The sequence below is a fragment of the Monodon monoceros genome, unplaced genomic scaffold (assembly GCF_005190385.1).
Source record: "Monodon monoceros isolate NGI ecotype Baffin Bay Population unplaced genomic scaffold, NGI_Narwhal_1 Super_Scaffold_6, whole genome shotgun sequence".
Taxonomy (NCBI): domain Eukaryota; kingdom Metazoa; phylum Chordata; class Mammalia; order Artiodactyla; family Monodontidae; genus Monodon; species Monodon monoceros.
Window position 1 is genome coordinate 17416190 of NW_021703783.1, and position 23246 is coordinate 17439435.

Below are 23246 nucleotides of genomic sequence, written 5' to 3' on the forward strand. Positions count from 1 at the left end.
TACACACACAATGATCGTTATAAAGTGAAGAAAAAGCGGTAGAGCATTAAAAATTATCTGCTGTAGGAACAAATTATTACAAGGAGAGTGTGAAAGTTGTTACATTTCCCAGTGCAGCTTTTTCCATCTTTTTTTCAGACAACTTCATCATTGTCAACTTGTAGATAAACCATATCTTAACTAGTTGTAGTAGGTTTCTTTTCCAAACCTTCTCGATCAAACTCATAATTTAAAAAATTCAACAAATGACCTTGGCTGTCTAAAAGTTGTTTGTTCATAAAATAACAAATAATAGCTACCACTTATCAAATAACTACTATAAACCAGACATATATACATATATATACACACACACACATATATGTATATATATAATCCTTACAACAACCCAGCAACGTAGGTGTTATCTCCATTTTACACGTGAGGAAACTGAGGTTCACAAAACTTAAATAACTTGCCCAAGGTCACACAGCTATTAAAATGGCACTACTAGGATTCAAAACCAGATCTGGCTGGTTCCATATCTTGTGATCTTCCCCCTAAAACACAGTTCCTTCCCTTTAATGTAAAATCTTTCACTCAAATACCTCAAAGTCTACCAAAACACATGGAGTATAGATAAAGAACATGTAAGTACTGATCCTGAGTCTAGCAGTGAGATAAGAGTTGACCACTTTCTCTCTGGAAATACCTCATTCTTTTATCACTCTGGATATCGCTCTTAGTAAACTGACAAATACCATACACTACCTAGTACCTTTGGTCCTGGAAGAGTGTCTCTTCAATAAGAGAGCTCATCATTTCCTTACACTAGATGATATAATATCTATATACTTTCAAGAATACCTTCACAAAAATAAAATACTAAAAACACAACCCTACAGTTAAAGTTAAAAAAATCTAAAGGCCCTTCAATAGCTTTTGCTAAATGACCTTTAGAGTCTGCAGCTTTCACACTCCAATGCATGATTGATTGGCAATGTTATTACTGAGTAGTCAGGTCTAGCCTTCACCACTGGGAAATCAAGGATATGCTTCTCAGATTGTAACATGGTAGAAACATCCGCCTACTTGTCTTAATTGATCCACGCCTTATGGTCTGAGCTTTCAGTTTAATGAGCTCTATCCAGCTGCTGCATCTGTCTGCAAAGGAACTGTAATCAACTGACGTTGCTGAAAACACAGACAGAAAACAAAAGAAAAAACAAAGAAAAAATATGGATGACGTCTCTTACTCGTCAAAACACTCCTTCCGATGACGTAATTTAACTGTAACTTAGGGGAAAAAGTGGTCCTTTTCAAGTCAGGTAAGAGAGATAGTAAAGAGTCAAGCTTTAGACACTGATTTGTCCAAAACCAAGTTCTTGGCTGGCTGAGCATCTTTGGTGATGTCACAGCTGTGTGGTCTCTTAGGGGGAATGGAAGCGGGTCTAACAGAGAGATCAGGGAAAGGACCATACGCTGTGTTTTAACTCACTTCATTTCCCATTCTTTTTACTTCACACTGTTTTAGCTGTTTACATTCAGGGCTTTAATTTACAATCAGAACTTTGTGAATAATTCCTTGCCCTAATTTTACCCTGAAATCAAAAATAAAAATAATGAGAATCAAACGGTGAAGAATACATGAAAAAAAATCACTAGTTAACTTATCTTTTATTAAAATATCTTCTTTCTACCAATAGCAACAGGAAAGCCAAAGGGTCATTTTTGTCAATATTCTATTTCCATGTCTGATTTTGGCGACAAAGCTTCTGATAACATGGGGTGAGGGGCAAGTGTGAGCCTAACAAGTTCTCATTTTAAAAAGAATAACTTTTACCACTGCTGAGCTAAAAAACAATGTTAAAAAGCTAAAGCTTTAGTTTTAGAAAGTGGGACACTATTAAAATGCTAAAAATGTGAATATTTGTTTAATTACTATTTTGTAAGACACATTCTAACTACAATAAAGCCACATTTTGGTGTCTATTCCATCGTCCATGTAGTGCATTTCTCTGATGTCTGTACGCTCATGAATCACCACACTAGAATTTCACACCTTTGGAGACTATTTGCTTGATTAGACAAACTCACCTCTCTGTGCAGCTGGTATACCTGAGTTAGAACTTGCACTCTCCAGGTGTTCTAATAAGACAATATGAACAACATTAGCTTGGGTGCTAAGTATAAGCCAGTATCTCTTCTTTGCTCTTGGTTAATACTCTCTAAAAGCCAGACAAATAGGAGGGAATCTTTATGGCTTCATTATAAAAGTAAACCAAATAGAAGTATTTAGGTTTAAAACACAGTTTCTATTGATATATGAAAACTAGCTTCATTAATAAATACCATGCCAAGAAAGACTACTTGTTACTATAACACAAAAAAGGTTTCAGAAACTCTACACACAAAATATCAACACAGTAACAAATGTTAGTGGGATGGAAGCGGGACGTGAGAAAACTGAACAGAGAAAAGGGTCAACCTACTGGGAAGAAAATCTGAAATGAAAAACAGAAGGGAAATGTTTGTGGCGGAAGAGCCAGTAAGATTAAAAATTACAGACAAGGCAATGACCTATGTCTCACAGATAAACATAAACCTCAGCCTGACCTGCCCCCTCACCACCAACCCCTTCATTCAAGGCCTTCGCTTTCAACAGCTCCTTCTGGAGCTATCAAGACTTTGTGGAACTAAAAGGTGACCGCTCTCCACGGAAATAACTAGGAATCCCAAACTAGAATCCCCTTTACAGTAAGCTCATAAAAGCAGCATCCTGCATTCTCCCTGATAGTTTATATTTTTACTATAGATATTTAAGTCATTGTACAAATTTAAACAGTACTATAAAAAAAAGAAAACTTCATAATCCATTTCTAATGTTCAGGCTCTATCCACACTGGCATTATCTGAATTTTTGTTTCAAAGAATTTCAGAACTGAGAATATAGTGTGGCCAAGATAGAAATAACACATAAAGACACTAAGAATAACTTGGGTCAGCCAGTCTTTTTTTTAATTATAAACTAAGTAAATATATGTATTTTTGTCTCTGCTTAATGTGTTGACCTTCTGGTAATATTCTTAAATTAGCAAAAGTTATACTTTTCAAAAATTGGATTTATAGAATGTTTCTGTTAATTGGGTGCAATGGAAGTATCTCCCGCACCCACCCCACCCCCCAGTTTTTAAGGCAATGACCACAAGCTAATACTGGAGAGTGTACAGTGGCTGACAATCCTCTTACAATACAGAACTGTCCGATAAAAGGGATCACTAGGTGAGGTCCATACAATGGCTATGAGGAGATCACGCTGGATGCGCCCTGACCATCATGCCCTCAGACTGTAGTTCTAGAGGGAGTATCCTCCTGATTCAGGATCCTGAGGGGCAATGGAAGCCCAGGAAGCGACGGGACCTACAGGAGGAAGACCAGAACAGAACTGACATTCAGAGGCTTACCAGATCTCTAGGGACAGCTCAGCCTGGAAACAGACCCAGTGCAGAAGCTGGGACAGTAAATAGCCCACCCCAGGCTCATACATCCCAGGAGTGTCCTAGAGCTCTCGTATGTCCTGTGCAGTATAGCCTCGGTAAGTATAGACACAGAAAATATAGTCGGCATTAGGTATTCTGTGAAAGTTTTTAAAATGTGCGGATGGGAAGGAAACTAAAAGAAAAAGTGAAAATTACTAAAATTGTCCTCTATACCTTGATATTATCTTGGTAATACGGAATTCTCCAGTAGCAACTGTATATAATTTAATGGCAAGTACCCATGAAAAGAGCTTAAACATGTAGAAGGTATCTGTTCCCATCTCTAAATATGTCAGGTGGAAAAAAACAGAGGTATACAATGATCTGTAGAATATTAGTGTTTTTAAAAAAGGATAGAGTATCTTTGTAAAGACAGACAGTAACCTGTTAAAGAGTATCTGCCTCTTGGGAAGGAAAACGAAGGGAGAAGGAAGCTTTATTTTGGACAATGTGATTTTTTTTGTAGTATTTGAATTTTTCACCATGTACACTTAGTACACTTACTACTTTTCCAAAAAAAATTTTATGAAAGGTAGGGAAGAGGAGAAACAAGTGAGGGAAAATATTTATTCCCTGCCCTCAAATATGAATGTGTTTGAATTAAAATTTTAAAAGAACAAAACTTTTAAATTAGAGACATGGCTGAGCGACAAGATTTTTGACCTCACTGAAGGAGAGCAGGTTCGTCTCCTAACATGCTTGCCAGGATGCTCATGTTTTCTCTCAGAGAAAAGGCCCAAGAGGAGCTGGTCCTGGCAGCAGCTGGACGTCAGCAACTCGGACTGGTCTGAACACCTCAAATATCTAATGACCTCAGATTCTCGGTCACTCTGCTCCTTCCAATTACAGTTTGGCTTCCCAGGTAATAACAGGCTTTTCACAAGAGAAGGAACTGCAGATATTAGCTGTCTGGCTCACTGACAAAGCAGTAATTCTGCTTAAGAATAAATAAATCCGTATGCAATCTCTAAGCCAATACTTAAAAAAAGACAACATATTTCATACTCAGGGGTAAAAACCTTATTAAAAGTCCTTTGGGCTTTGTCGAGGGGCTGGCACCCAGTTCTGGCTATTTGCACATCTCTGTGGAAGAGTTTGACACAAATACTTCGTATGCGAGGCCCCACTGTAGCTGCAAAGACAGTCTACAGCAAGCCACCCAGCAGCCCACTTCTCTTAGCATTTCCTTCCCCACTGAATACAATTTTGCTTTTTTAAAAAGTCACCAGTTACTGATAATCCCGCTATCCCTCAAAAAACAACCCTAGAAAGTTACTGAGGCAAACAGAACATGCAGATTGACTATTTTCTTACTACACTTGAGCAATTTTTAACAGGCCTTAGCGGAGTGGGGAGGGGGATTAACCTAGATTAAAGCAGTTTAGTGGAAATGAGCATATAGATGAAAAACAGAAAAAGAAATGTTGCAAGAATTCCTCCTCCCTCAATTATACACCTGCCAGTGCTTCCGAAGTTTGAGATGCTTCCATTCTCCTAAATAACCAATGACAAAGGTATGGGTTAGCTATGATAAAGTTTTACACTGACTAGTCTTCTAACAACTTACTTTCTACCATTAAAATTTACAGATCACCTTTGCTTTGAATAACTAAAAAGTATTTGAGATAATCTTTTCCAGTCACCCTAAGAAAATTACAAAATTTGAAAAACCTCCTGCAAATTCTGAAAAGGTTCTCTGGCAGATTAAAATATATGCAATCTGGAGTCTCTAAACTGTATGTTTTATTTTCCTGTTTAACTATTCTTAGTTTTAAATGATTATGATCAAAATTTGGTTTTATGTCCCTTTAAGCACTTCCATCAATCTATAATGCATGGATCAGCTATGTCTTGTAACTATAAAATCTGGCTTAATGACTGAGTTAAACAAATGATGTACATAAACATTCAGTATAAATCTGGTCCATAATGGTCTTTAAATATTGGTGGATTGATAATGAAATTGCCGTATTAGTTAAAAATTACTAAGGCATACAGAAAGACACAAATTGCTTCGATCTGGATATTCCACTAGTAAAAAAAAAAATTCAACTACATAGCTACACAGGTAATACGTACAGTAGATGACAAAAGCCAATTAGCTGCCCTATTTGAGTCATTAAAGCTTCCAACCCCAGGTGTGCAACATTCTAACTCACTTGCTTTTCTTCTTCAATCCCCATCATTCACTCTTCCTCTCACTCCCATCCTTTGTATCCTTTTTTCCAAATAATCCTTGTTTTGGGTCAGTAACCCAATTCAATTTTCTTTGCTTTTCACTCCCTCTTCCTCTGACTCTGGATTTCACTGCCCCCGAGCTCTTGGAGAAGCTAAGATTCCTTATCTCTACTTCTCCATCAACTCTTTCTCTCCTTCCCACTTCTTGGATGAGGTTTTCACATTTTCCACTCTTTAGTTTCTGTTTTCCTCTCATTCTCCTTCCCCTCAGCATTTTTCTCCTTTCAGGAGCCCTCACTCACTGCTGTGGCCACAGATAACATGAAGAACTTCAGCATTTTTTATAGTTGCTACCATTTGGTCACAGTGACAAAATATATCTTAAAAAAAATAAGAGAGAAAACAGACATGGAATGAACTCTTAATACATAAAAACATTTTTAGTTAGCATAAAGAATTATATATACTTGTAAGAATTCAGAACCATTAGTTGGCAGGAAAAAGGAAGAGCTAACTTTTGTAGGTCTTATAGATTTATATTTCTAATTACAAGTTAAAATAATGTGAGGCAAGTCATTTAAGTTTAAAAAATTAAACTATCTTTTAAAATCAAATTTGGTTTAACAAAAAGTAATTCTGATAGCCTACCATAAAAATAAAGAAAAAAGCTTCAAATGTGGATACCTAATTATGGAGTATAATATATTGAGGGTGTAAGCAAACTTGTTTTCTTTTTTACTGAAATCCAGAATTTGACCTATATTTGTCTTATTCATCAGCAACTGCTCAGTGAAAAAAGAACTTCTCCCAGGCTACAGCTAATGCCACTGAACATGAGGATACCACCATCACCCCGGCATAAAGCAAAATGGGACACAGAAACAAGGGTGACATAAAAAACTTTTCCTCTATACAGTTTCATCCAACAGTATATAAATACTAAAACTGACTTAATTAAACCCTTTTATAGCCTTAAACTCTCAGAATTTTAATGAAAGCAATTATCCTATTATAGATTAGATTTATAAAGCATTTGAGATCTATTTATAGTGGTATATAATTCAAACACTTTTGTCTAATATAAGTTCTTAAGTCCCTCAATATGGTTTCAAATATCTCAAGATTCAGGTCTTTACACATGTATCTAAAGTAACATGCCAACCTTTTATAAAAAGTACATGCATAAAATTTTTAAGATTAATTACAGTTCATGAGAAATATCTTATTGATTTTTTAAAAATTTTCACCCAGATTACATTCACTCAGATTCCCTATTTTTACTATATTTGCTCCATCTTTTTTCATTTTCATTTCATAAAAATATATATCATTTTTAAAGCCTCTTAAAAAACCATTTCAGAGTGAAGTGACAGATATTCAGAAAGCTGACATGTAGATATTAATGAGGAGGAAAAAACATTATGAAAGTGGTATAAAAAATTTGCTATAGTCCTCTTTTTTAACACAGCTTCATTAAAAAAAGGAATTTATACTGATGCCACATCATCTCTGTTCCTCACAGTATTCATCAAAGAATTTTGATGACCTTCACATGATAATGTCCTTTAAGAAATTACTTAGGCTCAGCACGTTTTAATATTTCAAATCGGAAAAATCATGGTAACTATCAAGGTAACACCAAATCAACCACAAATTTGAGACATACATCAAAGTATTCTGTTACCTTGAGAAAAAAAATATGTAACAAATGTAACAAAAGATGGAAGGAAAAAAAATTAAGCATGGATGGACAATTCAGGCCCAAGCTTACTCTACACTGTCAATTAGGAAACATGTTATTGAAGCATCTTTTCTTCACATAATACTCACTCATTTTCAATAACACAAAAAGATAAGGAAAGGTTTATCTACAAGTGAAAAGATGGAAGTGTTAATAAACACTGTGCATAGCTCTTGAGACTACTCTGTCAACATAAAAGGAAATAAAAAATTTTAATAAATTATCCCATTTGTGATAAGAACATGAAAAATAAATTAGTATTCAAAGTTTTCAGAATTAAAAAAGATAAATCTCGATCAGCTTAGCTAACTAACCTAACAAAACTATAAAAACTATATATTTATTTACTTATCAGTATTAGTAGTTAACTTTTAAACCTCTTGTGGTTGCAGATAAGAAAGTAGAGAAGTTCTCTGAGCATTTATTCCTCACCCTCACCTTTCTCTCCCACCTATTTCCTCTAAACTGCTAAGCTTAGCTTTTCCCAGATATTTCTATTCTCTATTCAAAGCCTTCCTTCATGTTACAATGTTCAATTACTACATTCATGATATAACACTCTATTATTACACTTTTCAGACCTTTTCAAAACCCGTCCTATCCTCAAATTATCCAAAACACTTCGAGATAACTTTTTCTAATATATACATCATAGCCCATGTTCTCCTGGCAAGACATGAGGACGCAAAGACAATACATAAGGATGCAACGTAAACCACAATTTACACGACTTTAAAAAAAGTAAACAGATAAACTTTTTAGTGTTCACTGATGATTTTAAAATGTAACATTCAAGGAGAGGCACATAGGTTTTATAGTTAAGCACTTAGTATTAAAGTTTTATATATATTAGTATTAGACGTGATGATATTGATCATTATGAAGCTGACAATGGTGACGGTGACGATGATGATAAGGGTGGCATGATCTGATTCAGTGATTTTCAAACTTTTTGAAACCCTTTCTTCCAACAAAATCATATATAGAAAGCTGATACATAAAGCGTAGTGCATTGAAGCTGCTCTAGTTCAGAAGTAGGGGGTCTAGAGACCTATCTTCTCACCCCGCCGGCACCTTGCCTCCTGGAAGGCCATGAGGCACCTCTGAAGAAACTCTATGGTCTGGAGGAACAGAGTTTAAAAATCATTGGTTTAACTGATTTGAAGTTATTTGGAAAATTAATTAACAGAAGCTCAGTGAGACCTCAGGCATAATTTAGCTTTTACGTTTTTAATAATAGAGACATGTTAATAATTGAAGAACCATAAACTATAGAAACTCAAGAAATCAGAGAAATTTAAAGGCTAGAGAGAATCTTAATCCTTTCACATTTTACAAATGAGGAACTAAAAGTGGCTTAATTAGAGGTTACCTGGCCCAAGTTCTCACACTTTATCAGTAGCAGAACTGAGAAGAAAAGCCAGGTCTCTTGGTTTATTACTCCACCTATGGCCCCTCTCCATGCTCCTTAAAATAAATTGCAAATATTTTAGGGACTGTTCAGATATGACTTATTCTACTCAAATTCTTCTTTCCTTGTTTTTAAGTTCAGAGTATCATCTGTACAAAATATACTAGTGACTTCAAAAAGCACTAGTTCTCACTACCTTTGAAAATATTTTGAAAGCTATCGCAGAAACTGTAAGTTATCAATATAGATATGGCCAATTTACAGAGTTTATATCTAATCTTCTGCAGAATTCAGTAGCTATTAACAACATGGTAAAGTTGGGCTAACAGGGACCCCAAATCCACAAATAAGTATCTGTATAGGTTAGCAATTGATCAAACCTTTTCGTCATTGCTGACTGGGTTTTTGGTTTTGGTTTCCCCCTAGCCACCACTGCTGGGTAAGGATAAATGAAGTGATACCTAAAAGTGGTTTGGAACTAACCCTGTGTTAAATATAAGTTTCTGTAGAAAATACGTGTTTAAAAAAAAATCCTATCTAGTCAGTTCAAGGAAGATTCTAGATTGTTCGGCTTTTTGTTCTGAAAGCTATGTTTAAGTTATAAATCTGAACTCAGATTGTCTTTGGATTTGATTTTTCCTCTCTATTCTTTCAAGAAATTCTCTATGGAGTTCTAAATTAGAATTTTAATTTAGACAAAAAGGAAAAAGAGCCACAGTTACCATGTTAGAAAGTTCAGAATCTGAAAGTAGCTTCTTTTCAGCTTCAAAATATGAGACAATATCTATTTATCTACACAGGCCTTGCACTGATTTAGTACTCTATGGACATATAGGCAATGTGAATATAAAACTATGCTGTATTATAACTAATACGGTATCAGATAAAGTAACTGATAAGTAGAAACCATAAAATAATGTCACTTGTATTATAAAACAGAAAAATTAGAAATGCCAATTTGGTTTTAAATAACAAAAGCATCATTTCTAAGAATAAAGAACTTAGGAAAAAACAAACTACATTTATTGTGTATGTAATGCTACAAGATAAGGTACAGTAATTCTGAAATTTTTATAATAAAAATTACACTGAAATCAGAAGAGAAATGGAAAAAACCACCTCCCACTTTTCTCCAAAGATTGTACAGATCTAAGTAGATCTACTGCTATTGAATTAAGGGACAATCATTTTGCATTTGAAAAAATGTTCCTCAAATATAACCAAGACACCCAAAAGACAGAAAGCTCATCCCTTTCTCACTTGTACTAACCTCCACCCAAAACCTCTCCACATAGCTTCTGAAGAAAATAAGTATTCTGTTTGTCTATGAAAATCTAAAAATTTTTGCAGAAGGTTAGTGTTGCTAGAAAAAAATTTACCAGATATAATATAAATATCAAAATATACCATATGTGAATAGTTACTTTGGGAAATCCAAATCTCTGAAAATAAAACTTTAATACATTTGAGTTACAAGAATGGAATATCACACAAAAAATTACCTTAATAAGTCATGATGAGATTACTTGAGAAATTAAAATAAAAGGAACATTACTCTCTCGCCTTTATGAACATGAAGAAACATACAATGAGGAAATGAAGAATAAATCTCCATCTCAAAATTAAGTTAAGATTACCTACAGTGAAGAGGCAAGTAAAAGGATCTAGAAACTAGTATTTGTGCTTGCATTTCCCTTACTTAACCAACCTTTAGCCGGTGGAAAAGGATGAGAAGGAAGTGAATCTGAACAGAGTTCGAGGGGAAACTGCAGAAGTTCTTCATTATCTGTAGAGGCTTGAGAGGCAGGAAAAACACAAGTTAATTAGTAATGATCTCTTACTAATTTTTTAAAAATTACTCTGGGATAACATATAAATTTCCCCCCAACTCAGTTAATTCTGGTTGTTTTGTCCTTGCTTTCTTCCATGGGGGTCCTTCACCTGCAGACATTGAGAGTGGTTGCTATCTTCTCTGGTGGGGCTGTTGTGAGATTTAGAAAGAGTAATGTATATAAATCTCTTAGCACAGTGCCTGGCAAAGAATAAGCACTCACTAATGATTATTATTATCCTACTTTTTGTACTATACTAGTTCTGTGACACTTAAACCAGTTATTATCTATATTTTTTGATAAATATCTGAACACATAATCATTTAATACATCTATCTGACATTAATTCAATGCTATATGTAGGATATATTCAACTTAAAAAATATTAATCATGAATATTTATTTAGCCAGTAAGTCATTAAACTTTAGAAAGTATACTATTTCCCTCTTCTTTTTTTTCAGAACACACAAATGGTTTCTAAGATTTTGCATTTCTTTGGAATATATTAAGCATGGTACTTCCTAGATTTTACTGGATAAAGAACAACTCTGAAAATCTGCTGAACACTATGGGACCTTTCCTGAGAAAAATCCATGGTGCTTGCTACATCAGTTGGTTCTCAGATGCCTTGAGGACCTCCCCAGAGTTCCTAGGATAGGAGCCTCTAAATTACTGCAGAACTAATGTTATAAGCTAACTCTAAAAAACAGCAGCATTTTCTATGTAAATAGCAGCCAACCACCTATTCATGTGTGAAAAATATCGTCAGCCATATGCTTATCCACACAGCTATCTTGATAAAGAAAACAGAAAAAGTGACAGTATCTTGTCAAGAAACACGTCATTTATTTATTCTACCTATCCTCTATATTTTATCACTGAATTATAACACAGACAAACATGAACTATGCTGCCATCTACCATAGGTTTACCTCTTTGCAATGACTTCTCAGCATGTGTTTTTGTGGTCTGTAAAGCCTGATTTTTGTCAAAAGTTATTGCAACTGCTGTGACTGTAACCTAGAATCACAGAAACAATATGATTAGAAAAACAATCATTCCCCAAAAAAGTTTCTTATAATTCTTTTTCAGTACCATGGAACAACTTATGCAAACTGGCTAATTTGCCTTTCCTGGTTAAGATTCTCAACCAGAACTGCACCTAAACTCAGACATTCAGACTACAACTAAGCCCAACATGTATACCTAAACGTACGTATTCCAGAAAGAGCTCAAAAACCTTCTCTAAAAGATGGGGTCTAGAGAAGTCGCACAGAAGCACACCTTCTAGTGTACATACGCTGGAACACACATATGAGTACACCTTCAGATAACTAGAGTTCACAAAAGTGAAACAGACAGACAAGGTCTGCCTCATACTAGTACATTTAAAAATATTTTGAAGTAAAGCAGCTTATACTTCTTTAATTATGGCAAATGTATAATATTAAAACAGACCAAAGTTAGAAATCTTCTTTAATAACAGACTGAACCTTAGTTACCTGAATTAATTCATCTTCAGGGAGAGATACTGTAAAATTTACATGGCAAAGGCAGCAGGGGATCATAGACCGTAGTTTAAAATACAGGCTCTACACAAAAGAAAATATTAGTAATATCATTTCTTTTAATTTAAAAATTTATAAAAACTGATCTTTTAATGTATATTATACTATGGCAAATAAAGTTGAGAAGATTAAAACACTTCTGTTTCATCTATTCTTTCATTAAGAATACATTTTTAATATCTAAGCAGACAATAAGATTTAATCATACTTCTAAGTCATAAAAAAATAAGGCGTTTTTTAAATTTACAAATATAGATTTTTATGAAGTTTAACGCTATGAAATAACTTAAAATATATTCCTTTTATAGTGTGGCATATTAAGATGGAGAGGACATCTTTAGCATTTTACTTGATGGCAGGTTAAGACTGATAAGTAAATTAAAATAATTCGGCCTGCAACTGTGTAAGGTATTCCAGACAATATAAATACTTTTCTTCTTTAATTTCATGATCCTGAGGAGTTTTAGCTAAAGTATAGTTAGTCAAAAGGTTCCTACCTTGAGCAAGTTTTCACAGAGATCATTAAAATTCTTATTGAGGGCTTGATTAGTTAGATTAAGGCTGCTTAATCGGATTACTCTTACTGATGTAAACATCTAAATATGGGGAGATATAATGGCATGTCATTTCATTATTTTGAACTAAATACTGTAACAAAATAAACAATCATAACTACTGTGGCATTTTTTTTAAAGATAAGATTTTAACTGCAGTAAAGAGGCCGAAAAGAAAACATATATTAAGAAAAAACTTGCTAAAATCACATATGCTATATTTGCTTAAAATAAAGAATAAAAGGTTTACCTGTATTTCAGATGTCCAATTATTTATACCAGGCATAATTTCTGTATTACAACTATAAAAGCCTGTCAAAATAAATTATAGGGAAAACATATGATAACATTTCATTTATTTTTGTGTTAAAGAATAACATTTTTCGGGGCTTCCCTGATGACACAGTGGTTAAGAGTCTGCCTGCCAACGCAGGGGACACGGGTTCGAGCCCTGGTCTGGGAAGATCCTACATGCTGTGGAGCAACTAAGCCCGTGCACCACAAGTACTGAGCCTGCACTCTAGAGCCGTGAGCCACAACTACTGAAGCCCACGTGCCTAGAGCCCGAGCTCCGCAACAAGAGAAGCCACCGCAATGAGAACCCCATGCACTGCAACGACGAGTAGCCCCCACTCGCTGCAACTAGAGAAAGCCACGTGCAGCAACGAAGACCCAATGCAGCCAAAAATGAATAATAAATAAAGTTTTTAAAAAAAGAATAACATTTTTCAATTATTACATGAAGTTCTAACTAAGATCCATTCATTCTTTTTTTCTAAAACTCTATACCTCTGGGAAATTTTAGACCATGTTAATAAATTACCATGTTTTTTTTGTAATGCATAAACAAAAAGATTAAAAATCAGTTCACCTAAGTTCTAATGTAAATATTTTTAAACGATGTTTTCAATCTTGGAGCAGCAAAGAACGTGACACAAAGTAACACTGATAAAGCTGTTAAAATAAAGTTAGTGCTATAATAATTATGAACTGAAATACTGATATGCAAAACTAGTCTCATCTCCAGGTAATTTTTCTCTGTTCACCTGAAGGAGGCGGAACATCAGTGAGTAGAGAATGTACGTCTTCCATAGCATCTGTGTCATCGATCTGAAAATGAAAGATTGAACCTATCACATAAGTAGTAAATATATAATTGTTTCAAATTTTTAAAAATCGTTTTTATTATTTATTAAATAGAAAACATAAGAGTCAAGGAAAAGTAGGGCCATTTTTCCCTAAGTTAAAATATAAAACTTGAAAAAATTTTTGTAGTATCTATAAATTTTTCCACAATAATTATAAATACTTCTAAATGAAATATTTTACATTATAAAGTATATTGAGTTTAAAAAAAATCGAGCCTTTTCTCAAGTCTTTATGAGGGCATGTTCCAAAAGATTTACAAAGATAACAAGCAATCATTATCTCTATTTGTTTAAATTAATAAAGTGCAATTTAAAAAAACCTTTTGACGAAATACAGAACTGCTTTAAAGTAAAATTACATAGGGGTAAATTTAAAGGCATGTCTTAAAAGAATAAGTACAAATTACATTTTTCCTACATCACAATATTCTGTTGTGAATTATAAGTAATGAACATATCCAACTGGACATATATTGACATTCATCTGTACATTGGGGATCTAAGTCCTGACTTACACCCGAGATGTCAAGAACCACTTTCACTTCCACTTTGCTTTAGCCATTCACAGTCATGGCCATAACTCGATTGTGGTATTCCCCAAAACATTCTACACTCAGATCTCCAGCATTCTCCAACTATAACCCCCATCTCTCTTACTGAATCTACACCTTGCCCTCTTCTGCCCATACTCCAAGCACTTCTGTTCTCTACTTAGCCAGGATCCCTGGATCAGAAAATATGAAAAATGCTCTGGATCGAAGTGAAAGTAACGCTCATCTGGAGGGTTTGTTAAGCAGATTCCTGGGCCCCACTTTGAAATTTTCATTTACTAGGTCTGAAGTAGGGGCCCCAGAGTTTGCATTTCTTACAAGCTCCCAGCTGTTGCTGATGCCACCATCACAGGGCACTTTGAGTACAACTGCTCTAAACTGTACCCTGGAACTTTTTACTCCTTAACCTTTTACCAACCTCCATTTTTTTCCTCCATTCTCAGACTGTAGAGATTATGAGAAAGAGGCACAAATTCATATGGTTTGAGTTTTCTACAAGGTAACAGTCTCACCTCAGTTAAGCCTTGAGCATCTCCCACAGCTGACATCCTGATCACATTCAAGGGCAATATTCTAGACTCTTCAAACCTCCAATCCCATCCCAATACAACTCTACTGTCACCTTCCTGCTTTACTGAGATCCAGGCATCTGATTTTTTCTCTTAGCTGGCACCTTACCAGAAAACATTTCTAAGTATCCTCATTTATTTTCCTTTCCTTCAATATCAAAGGAAGATCGTCTATCCTTTCAAAGCTAACCATTCTACAGGGGAGTGCATGGGAAGAAGATCTGTGAGGGCACAGGCTCCATAAACCTTTCATGTCACATTTATTCTCCAAGAAAGTTATTAGTTCATTCTGGATGCGTTTTTACAATGAAAGTTCAATTACACCCTCTGAATTCAGTAAAAAAAACACTACACTCAGAATTCACAGTGCTTATATTATTGTGTTACATGTAAAAATGTTATAATTATAGTAACATGTTATGACATATAAAGCAGGTAATAATTATAGTAAGTGAAAGAAGAGAACCTTATTGAAATTAATCCAAGTTTACCAAAAAAGCTCCAACAGTTTAATATTTTAATTATATTTCAACCCAAACACTAATTTTTCCGAAACTAATTTTCCAAAACAAAGTTTTCCAAAACTTTTTTAACTTTTGTTAAACAAAAGATATGTTACCAAGTCTGTTGTAATTTCTATAATAAAATATTCTTTTGATATTTTTAACAGTTGTAATGATACAAAAATATTACACCAATTTAGGACCTGACTGTAAAAATATATATCTTATCTTCCAAAAACGTTAAGAAATTAGTCCAATGTAATAATACCTCCAAAACAAATGCATCTTTTTTCCCATGTGAAAGGTCCAATTCTGTAACTTCATCAGAGCTTTCTGATTGAGATCTCAAAAGTCTTGAGCGTTGTCTAGGTTCTGGAATAGGTGATCCTATAATCTCTTCACATATCTCCTAAAAGAAATATAATTGCTTTATATCATATGACTGTCTTTTTCTGTTTGGGGGTTTTTTGTAAACTGCAGTCTTTTCTTTTTTTATTGAGGTACAACTGACATGTAACCTATTAGTTTCAGGTGTTCAACATAATGATTTGATATTGTATGCTTCAGTCTGGTTTTACATTTTTATATTAACAGAAAACTACCAGGGGGGGGAGTGGAGTATGTAAAATGTATTCATAGTCCATATTTAATTATCACCTTTATGACTAATTAACCTTTTATAGAGTACATAGCTATTTCCTTTAATTGATAATAGCAACCTTCATACACTAATCCAGAAACTGTCACAGACACAGCAAGACAACACTGACATCTAGTGTAAAAAGAGGACACAACAATTAGTAGGGAATTGGCGGTCCTTCCAGCTCAGAAGGTATTTTCTACTCAGCATTTAGAAGTCCTAACAACCTATGAAGAATTAAAGATTTATGTACCCAAATAAGATTCTAATCTTTTATATCTTATGCAGTGGTAATTTTTCAAAGCCTCACGTAGTAAAATGTGGAATATGATATATGTATCTATGTATGTGTATATTTATATAATACACATATCATACATGTATTTGCTATGCAACTTATTTAGCTAAATAAACTTTGATAGTTACAATAATGATCTTTTTGAGGTCAGTGTAGGCTACAATCTTGTATGGGTTAGTAAGCTTTCACCCATTTTTTAGCCAAAGATCACAGCTAATCAGAGGTTCTAAATATCCGCTGGCCACAAGGAATATCAAGAGAATGTGGGTATGTAAGCACAAATGTAAAAGACACAGCCTGTTGTTGGTGTAACGGAACTATCTTTAAAAAAAAAAAGGATTATTTTAAAAAAGGTTTTTCAAAAATGTTTTCAATGTTCATTGCTAGGGCATACCTTGCGTAAGGCTGCAACCACACAGTTTCATAACACAGCTACCTCTGCAGCACCTTCACATCCATTTATCTTACTTACACTCCACATTAACCTGCCCTAGATAAATCTGACAGGGTACCTATTACAGTGACTACAAAATGAGAAAGAAAAGACTCTGTATTCTTGAACATATTTACCACAGATAAGCAATCTTTCTTTTTACTAAAAAAGAACATTTTAGGCCATTTCTTTAGGCATTCAACAAGTATTTATCAGGTGGCTACTACCAGGAGGAACTGGTCTAGCCATTAGGAATACAGCCCTGATGGAGCTTCATTCTATTGGGAGTATCAAGCAGTAGACAAAAATCAAAAACATATTTCACACACAAAGATACACACAGGTAAGAGAAACAGAAAACAATAAAACACAGAAGGAGGATAGGAAGTACCAAAAACTGACAGGAGAGTTAATTTTTTAAATAGGGTGGTCAAAGTCAGCCTCCCTAAAAAATAAGACATTTGAGCATGGATGTAAAGGGAGGTGAAAGAATGAGCAATGAGGAGAGCAAATCTAGACAGTGGCGGAAAAATCTTTAAGAGAACCTAAAAATATACTAAAATCTAAACAGCAACTTATATATTCACAGTGGAGATGTATTTCACTTACCGGAGGATTGATTTCATATAATTCTTTATTCTTAGCAATCGTGTCATTTATCTTCTTCTGCATATGAGATATATGCTGCTCGTATGAGCCATCATTAGGAGTCTTCCCAGCAATCTGAATACCACCAGGCGTTGGTAAAGCTGCTAAATACACACCTGTGGCTGACTGGTAAAAATAATGGGGAAATAATCAGAAAAAAATACCTAAAGAATAATAGCCCTTAAGTTTTCATATTCAGGAATGTGGTCCTTGCCCTGAAGGAAAAAGATAATTAGCATCAGTGCTTGCATAGGACATATGTGGAAGGGCACAGAAAATCAGAACTGGTAACAGGGGTTGGTTACTTCAGCAAGAACTCTGGGTAGGTCGGGGACAGCAGTGAAAGGATGATTTACTTTTCACTGCATACCCAACTGGACTTTAAAGTTTTTTGTTATGATTGTAAAAATCTGCACTGAAAAAAACAGCTTATAAAAATATGAAGGGCTTCCCTGGTGGCGCAGTGGTTGAGAGTCCGCCTGCCGATGCAGGGGATACGGGTTCGTGCCCCAGTCCGGGAAGATCCCACATGCCGCGGAGCGGCTGGGCCCGTGAGCCATGGCCGCTGAGCCTGCGCGTCCGGAGCCTGTGCTCCACAGCGGGAGAGGCCACAACAGTGAGAGGCCTGCGTACCGCAAAAAAAAAAAAAAAAGAAAAATATGATTGAAAGTTGTTGAAAAGTAAATTTTTCATGAATGAGTAGCTTACATTTAAAGTGGCAAAAGTAAAAGGGAAACATGCAAAGCAAGTAAAGAAACTGAGTTCAGAAAGGACAGGAAACTTAACCAAGATCACACTGTCAATAAATGTGGGGAAGAGACTTGAATCTGTTTCCGACTCCAAATACCAAGAACTTTTCACTATACCATCCTGCCTCCATAATCACCAAGAGAGAAAACTTGATACAGACTTATTTTAAATATTTAATTAAATTACTACTAAATTGTGACTTTGTAAAAGTACTACATGCCGTTAGTACTGAAAAACTATTAGGGGAAATACAAAACAAGATAAAACACACACACACACACACCTATGTACATTTATGTTTAAATATGCTTCTGTAAGGAAAGCAAAGCAAAAAAAAAAATGTATAAAAGTACAAACATCAAATTGTTACCATCAAAGGAGTAGAATGGAGAAAAGAGAAGACAATTCTTTTAACTCTGGATATTTGTGTATTTTGAATTGTTAGAGTTGTTGTTGTTGTTATTGTTATTACACAATTGCCAATTTTGTAAAAGTCTTTCCTAGAAAGGTTATAGTACTCTATGATGAAGTCTGTGCACCAGATGAAACTGATCCCCAGAAGCTCTTTCTCCTGGGTTGTTCATGTGTCCATGACTGCACTCACCACCCAGTCTCTGATGCTCAAGCTCAGAACACCTTCTGCGCCATAGTGCCCCATCTCTGACACTTTCTTAACTGCATTCACTAATGAGGCAACAGCCCAGAATGGCTGAGAACACAAACTCCGGAACTAGACAGGCCTGGGTTTGAAACTGAGTTCCGGTACATGTAACCATATCACTTTGGACAAGTCTCAACCTATCACAGCATCCGTTTCCTCGTCTTATAAAGTGAAGATAATATTACATTCTTTCTGGAGCAGCCCAGTGCCAGACACCCAGGAGGCACTCGTCGGAGATTAGCTATCATGGAGGCTACTTGAGATTTAGTAGCTCAGGAGGACCTTGAGATTTAACTGCACAGGCTAAAACAGCACAAAGATCAAAAGCTCAAACAGTTATAATGAGTGCCACTAGTGATCAGGAAGAAAAGGTTAGTAAGAATCAGAAAAGGCAGTATTTGAGGCAGGCATTGAAGAATTATACCAGGGTCACAAACTAGTTTCCTGGGGCTCAACCATCAAAAGTGTTTGCTACAATTGGCACAATGTTCTTTAAACTTCTGAATCTAAACCAAGCTCTTAGTTCCCAAGACACCCACCAATAGCTACAGTTCTGTATTCAGCCTGACTACACATTTATGTTATGCCCTCGCTAAGCTTGTTAGTTTTTAGATGGGTGAATTATAACTAACACTCTTTTCCCCAAGTTAATCTAAATATCAAGTATTTTAATATGAATCAGATTACCTTTATTAATCACTGCAAATTCATCTTGTTAAAAAAGTGAGATTTCCTAATTAATCATCAACACACAATTATCCCCTACATACATAAATTTGCATATTTGCTTTTATAGAAAGAACAGATGAAGCAGGAAACGATTTAGCATTTTATCTACAAATGCATACTGAGAAAAAGAAACCAAATTCCATAAATTTCTTTTATTTATTTATTTTGGCTGCACTGGGTCTTCCTTGAGGCATGCTGACTTCTTAGTTGTGGCATGTGGCATCTAGTTCCCAACCAGGGATCAAACCTGGGCCCTGTGCATTGGGAGTGCGGAGTCTTACCCACTGAGGCAAAACGGAAGTCCCCCATAAATTTCTTAAAATTAAATTTCTATGCGTGTCTCAGAAAGATGACAGAGAATTCCAATTTGAAAAGTACTGGTGACATAGACGAAAATTCTGGCTGGCAAAGTGTGGAGAATATGAGAGAATTTCCATAAATATTTTGCAGGTATCTAGTTCTCTGGCTACTTAAAAAGGCAGTTCTCACTTTCCCCACTGATAACTTTCTAGTTGGAACTTATTTTCTAATAAGCCAAGGTGAACATGAAGGTGAGATAAAGAGCTTTTCACTGCCTCACAATTTATTAGCATTTCAGAAACACACGTATTTTATTGCACAATCCACTGCTGAGCGCTGGTGCACATGTCTCTCATGTATTGATTTCCTCCATTAAAACTAAAGATTATTTTGGCACAGTGGTCCTCCCCGCTCAGGAGTGATTTTGTCCCCCAAAGGACATCTGGTAACATCTGGGGACAGTTTTGGTTGTCACACTGTGGGGAAGCTGTTAGCATCTAGTGGACAGAGGCCAGGGATGCTGCTAAACATTCTACAATGAACAAGACAGCTCCATATAACGGAGTTATCCAGCCCCAAATGTCAATAGTGCCAAGAAGGAGAAACCCTGTTTTAGCAATGTACAAACAATAATAAAGTTCAGAACAGTGGTGGCCAACTTACAAAACAAGCTATACATGGCAATTCTTAGAAATCTGACCATAGGAATTATGATCAGAATACAAAAATATAATAATAGTATAAAATATAAATAAATTTATATAATAGTTTATTAATTTAATTTCAAATAATAATCTTATAAATATAAAAACATTTGAAAGCCTATCACTAGGCTTTGTTTTACTTCTTATAATGTCCCTAAAGCCTTAAAAGCCTTAATGCCAGATCTTTAGATAAGTCTTTTTAGGAGACTCTTTGAATCACATAAAACAGAATCTACAACTACAGGAATCACAAGACAAAACCAAAACATCGAAACTCACCGCTAAGCCCATCAACATATTTTCACCCACTGAGATCTGAATTCTCAGTCCAAATAAAGCGTTCATTCCTTTGAGTTTTAGTTTATTCATTAGCTGAGTATGCACTTCATATTCCATAAATGGCAACAGATTACTGATAGCTGTGGCATTTGCTTCTGCTTGTGCCTTCTTTTTTAAGCGACACAACCTGTTAAGGAAAATAATTTAGTCAGTGGAGAGTGTTCTTGGTACAATCTTAAGAAATGTCCCATTTTTTTAAAGTTTCTAAAAGTGTGCTTGATAAAACATTTACTTGTTTCAAACGGACTTCTTAAGTTTTATCAATAATCTTTTCTGTCACTTTTTTCACTGTACATACTTTTGCTAAAAGTCCTGTTTGAATAAAAAGGAAAAAAATCTCAAAATCTCTAGAAATGAAATAAATACTGATCAAAATCACCAGAGAATATAATTTTGCATCTTAGGTTTCATAACTCCCTGTGATCATATAATGGGTGGATAGCAAAGGAAAAAATTTAATTTACTCATTAAAAGAATACAAAGCCTACTTGAGTGTACACCATGTGCCAGGCACTGTTGTAGGTGGTGAGCACTGATCAATGAATAAAACACAAAGTCCCTGTTCATGCTCATATTCCAGTGGGGGCAGAGGGGAGAGGAGTAGGAATAAACAAAGAAACAAGGCAACCACAGATAATGCTTAAGAATCCAGTCTGTGCAGAAAATAAACCAGGTGAAGAAAAGTGAGAATAACTCGACATAAGGCCTCACAGCAGAGACAACACCTGAACTGGGATCTTAAAAGCACGATGGAATTGAGAGTGCTGGAAAAAGACAATGACGGAATGAAGCTGGCATATTAGAAGAACCAAAAGGAGACCACTGTAGGTCAAGTGAAGTGAGCAAGGGTGAGGGCAGCACAGATGAGGGTGCAGCTAAGCATGGGCATGAGCATGTTAGAGGCTTCGGGTCATGGTGAGGAGCTTGATTTTATTCTGCCAGCAATGGGAACCCCCACATAGGTTTTACGTAGTAACACAATCCAAAGTATATTTTAGGACATCGTTTATACTGCTACACAGAGAATGGAGTAAAGATAAGAGAACTGATGTGGGGATGGCAGACAAAAGGCTTAAATTTAGGTAAGAGACAATGAGAGCTTAGACTAAAACAGGTAGCTGTGAAGATGAAGGAAAGATCCCCAAACTGGCAAGCCAGGCTACTTAGGCCAATAGTTCTCAAACTCTGCCTCGCATCAGAACCACCTGGAGGGCTTGTTAAAAAACAATTACCATCCCCAGAGTTTCCAATTCAACAGGTCTGGCACGTGACCTGAGAATCTGCATTTCTATACGGTCCCCCAAAGATGGTGATGCTATTGGTCTAGGTACCACACTCTGAGAACTGCTGATGAAGACTAATCCCTCTTACCTAAAACAGAAAAAAAAATAAAAACTGAATAAACTATATCTTTAAAAATCTTCCTAAAAGCATCACAGGACCAGGGCAAGGAGCAATGCCGGGTACAAACTTAAGGAGGTAGCATAAGGAAATTCTTTTGTGGTGGTGGGACACTTCTGTATCTTGACTGCGGTGGTGGTTTACACAAATCTATTTGTGGGATAAAACTGCATAGACCTATACATATATATACAAATACATAAATGAATGCAAGTTTAAAGAAGTGTAAAACTGAATAAGGTCTGTAGCATAGTTAACAGTATTATAACAATGTCAATTTCCTAGTTGATACTATACTACAGCTGTATGAGATGTCACCAATGGGGGAAGCTCACTGAAGGGTACACAGGACTCTGTACAATTTTTGCAACTTTCTGTGAGTCAAAGCAAGTAAAACACAATGAACAATAACCAGCAGAAACAACAGAAAAAAAAGATTTTAGATATTAAAATCATCAGTTACAGAATCAATCAAAGACTACAGTATATGATATATCTGAAAAAGAACAAAATAAAACTTCTGGGAATAAAAATAATCAAAATTAAAAGCACAATTATTAGGTGTAATAGCATATTAAAGACAGCTGAAGAGAAAATTAAAGAATTGAAAGATAAATAAGAAAATATCCAAAATATAACATAAAGAAACGAAAAGATTTAAAAACATAAGACAAGAAAATAACAGACATAGAGGAGGCAGTGAGAAAGTCTAACATACTTTTAATTGGAGTATCAAGAAGAGAGAACAGATGAAACACAGAACTAATCT

General features: G+C 35.2%; 1 protein-coding gene across 8 annotated transcripts in view; it reads right to left on the reverse strand.

Moving 5' to 3' along the window:
* C2CD5 (C2 calcium dependent domain containing 5) overlaps positions 1–23246 on the reverse strand; it is an 82704-nt gene that overhangs the window by 5322 nt on the left and 54136 nt on the right. For 2 of the 8 annotated variants that reach the window (XR_003791046.1, XM_029204826.1), the window contains exons 14-24: positions 21017–21203; positions 17555–17719; positions 15843–15983; positions 13850–13913; positions 13054–13115; positions 12747–12845; positions 12184–12273; positions 11614–11701; positions 10557–10643; positions 2077–2127; positions 1072–1173 (exon numbers count right to left, since the gene is read on the reverse strand). Coding sequence is in view for 6 of the 8 variants with exons in the window: in XM_029204826.1 (XP_029060659.1) it covers positions 1072–1173; positions 2077–2127; positions 10557–10643; positions 11614–11701; positions 12184–12273; positions 12747–12845; positions 13054–13115; positions 13850–13913; positions 15843–15983; positions 17555–17719; positions 21017–21203 (1136 nt within the window). In the remaining 2 variants the exon portion in view is untranslated. Of the gene's footprint in view, positions 1–1071; positions 1174–1477; positions 2128–10547; positions 10644–11613; positions 11702–12183; positions 12274–12746; positions 12846–13053; positions 13116–13849; positions 13914–15842; positions 15984–17554; positions 17720–21016; positions 21204–23246 lie in introns of all 8 variants that reach the window. The other 6 variants (XR_003791047.1, XM_029204828.1, XM_029204827.1 and 3 more) reach the window with 6 other exon arrangements.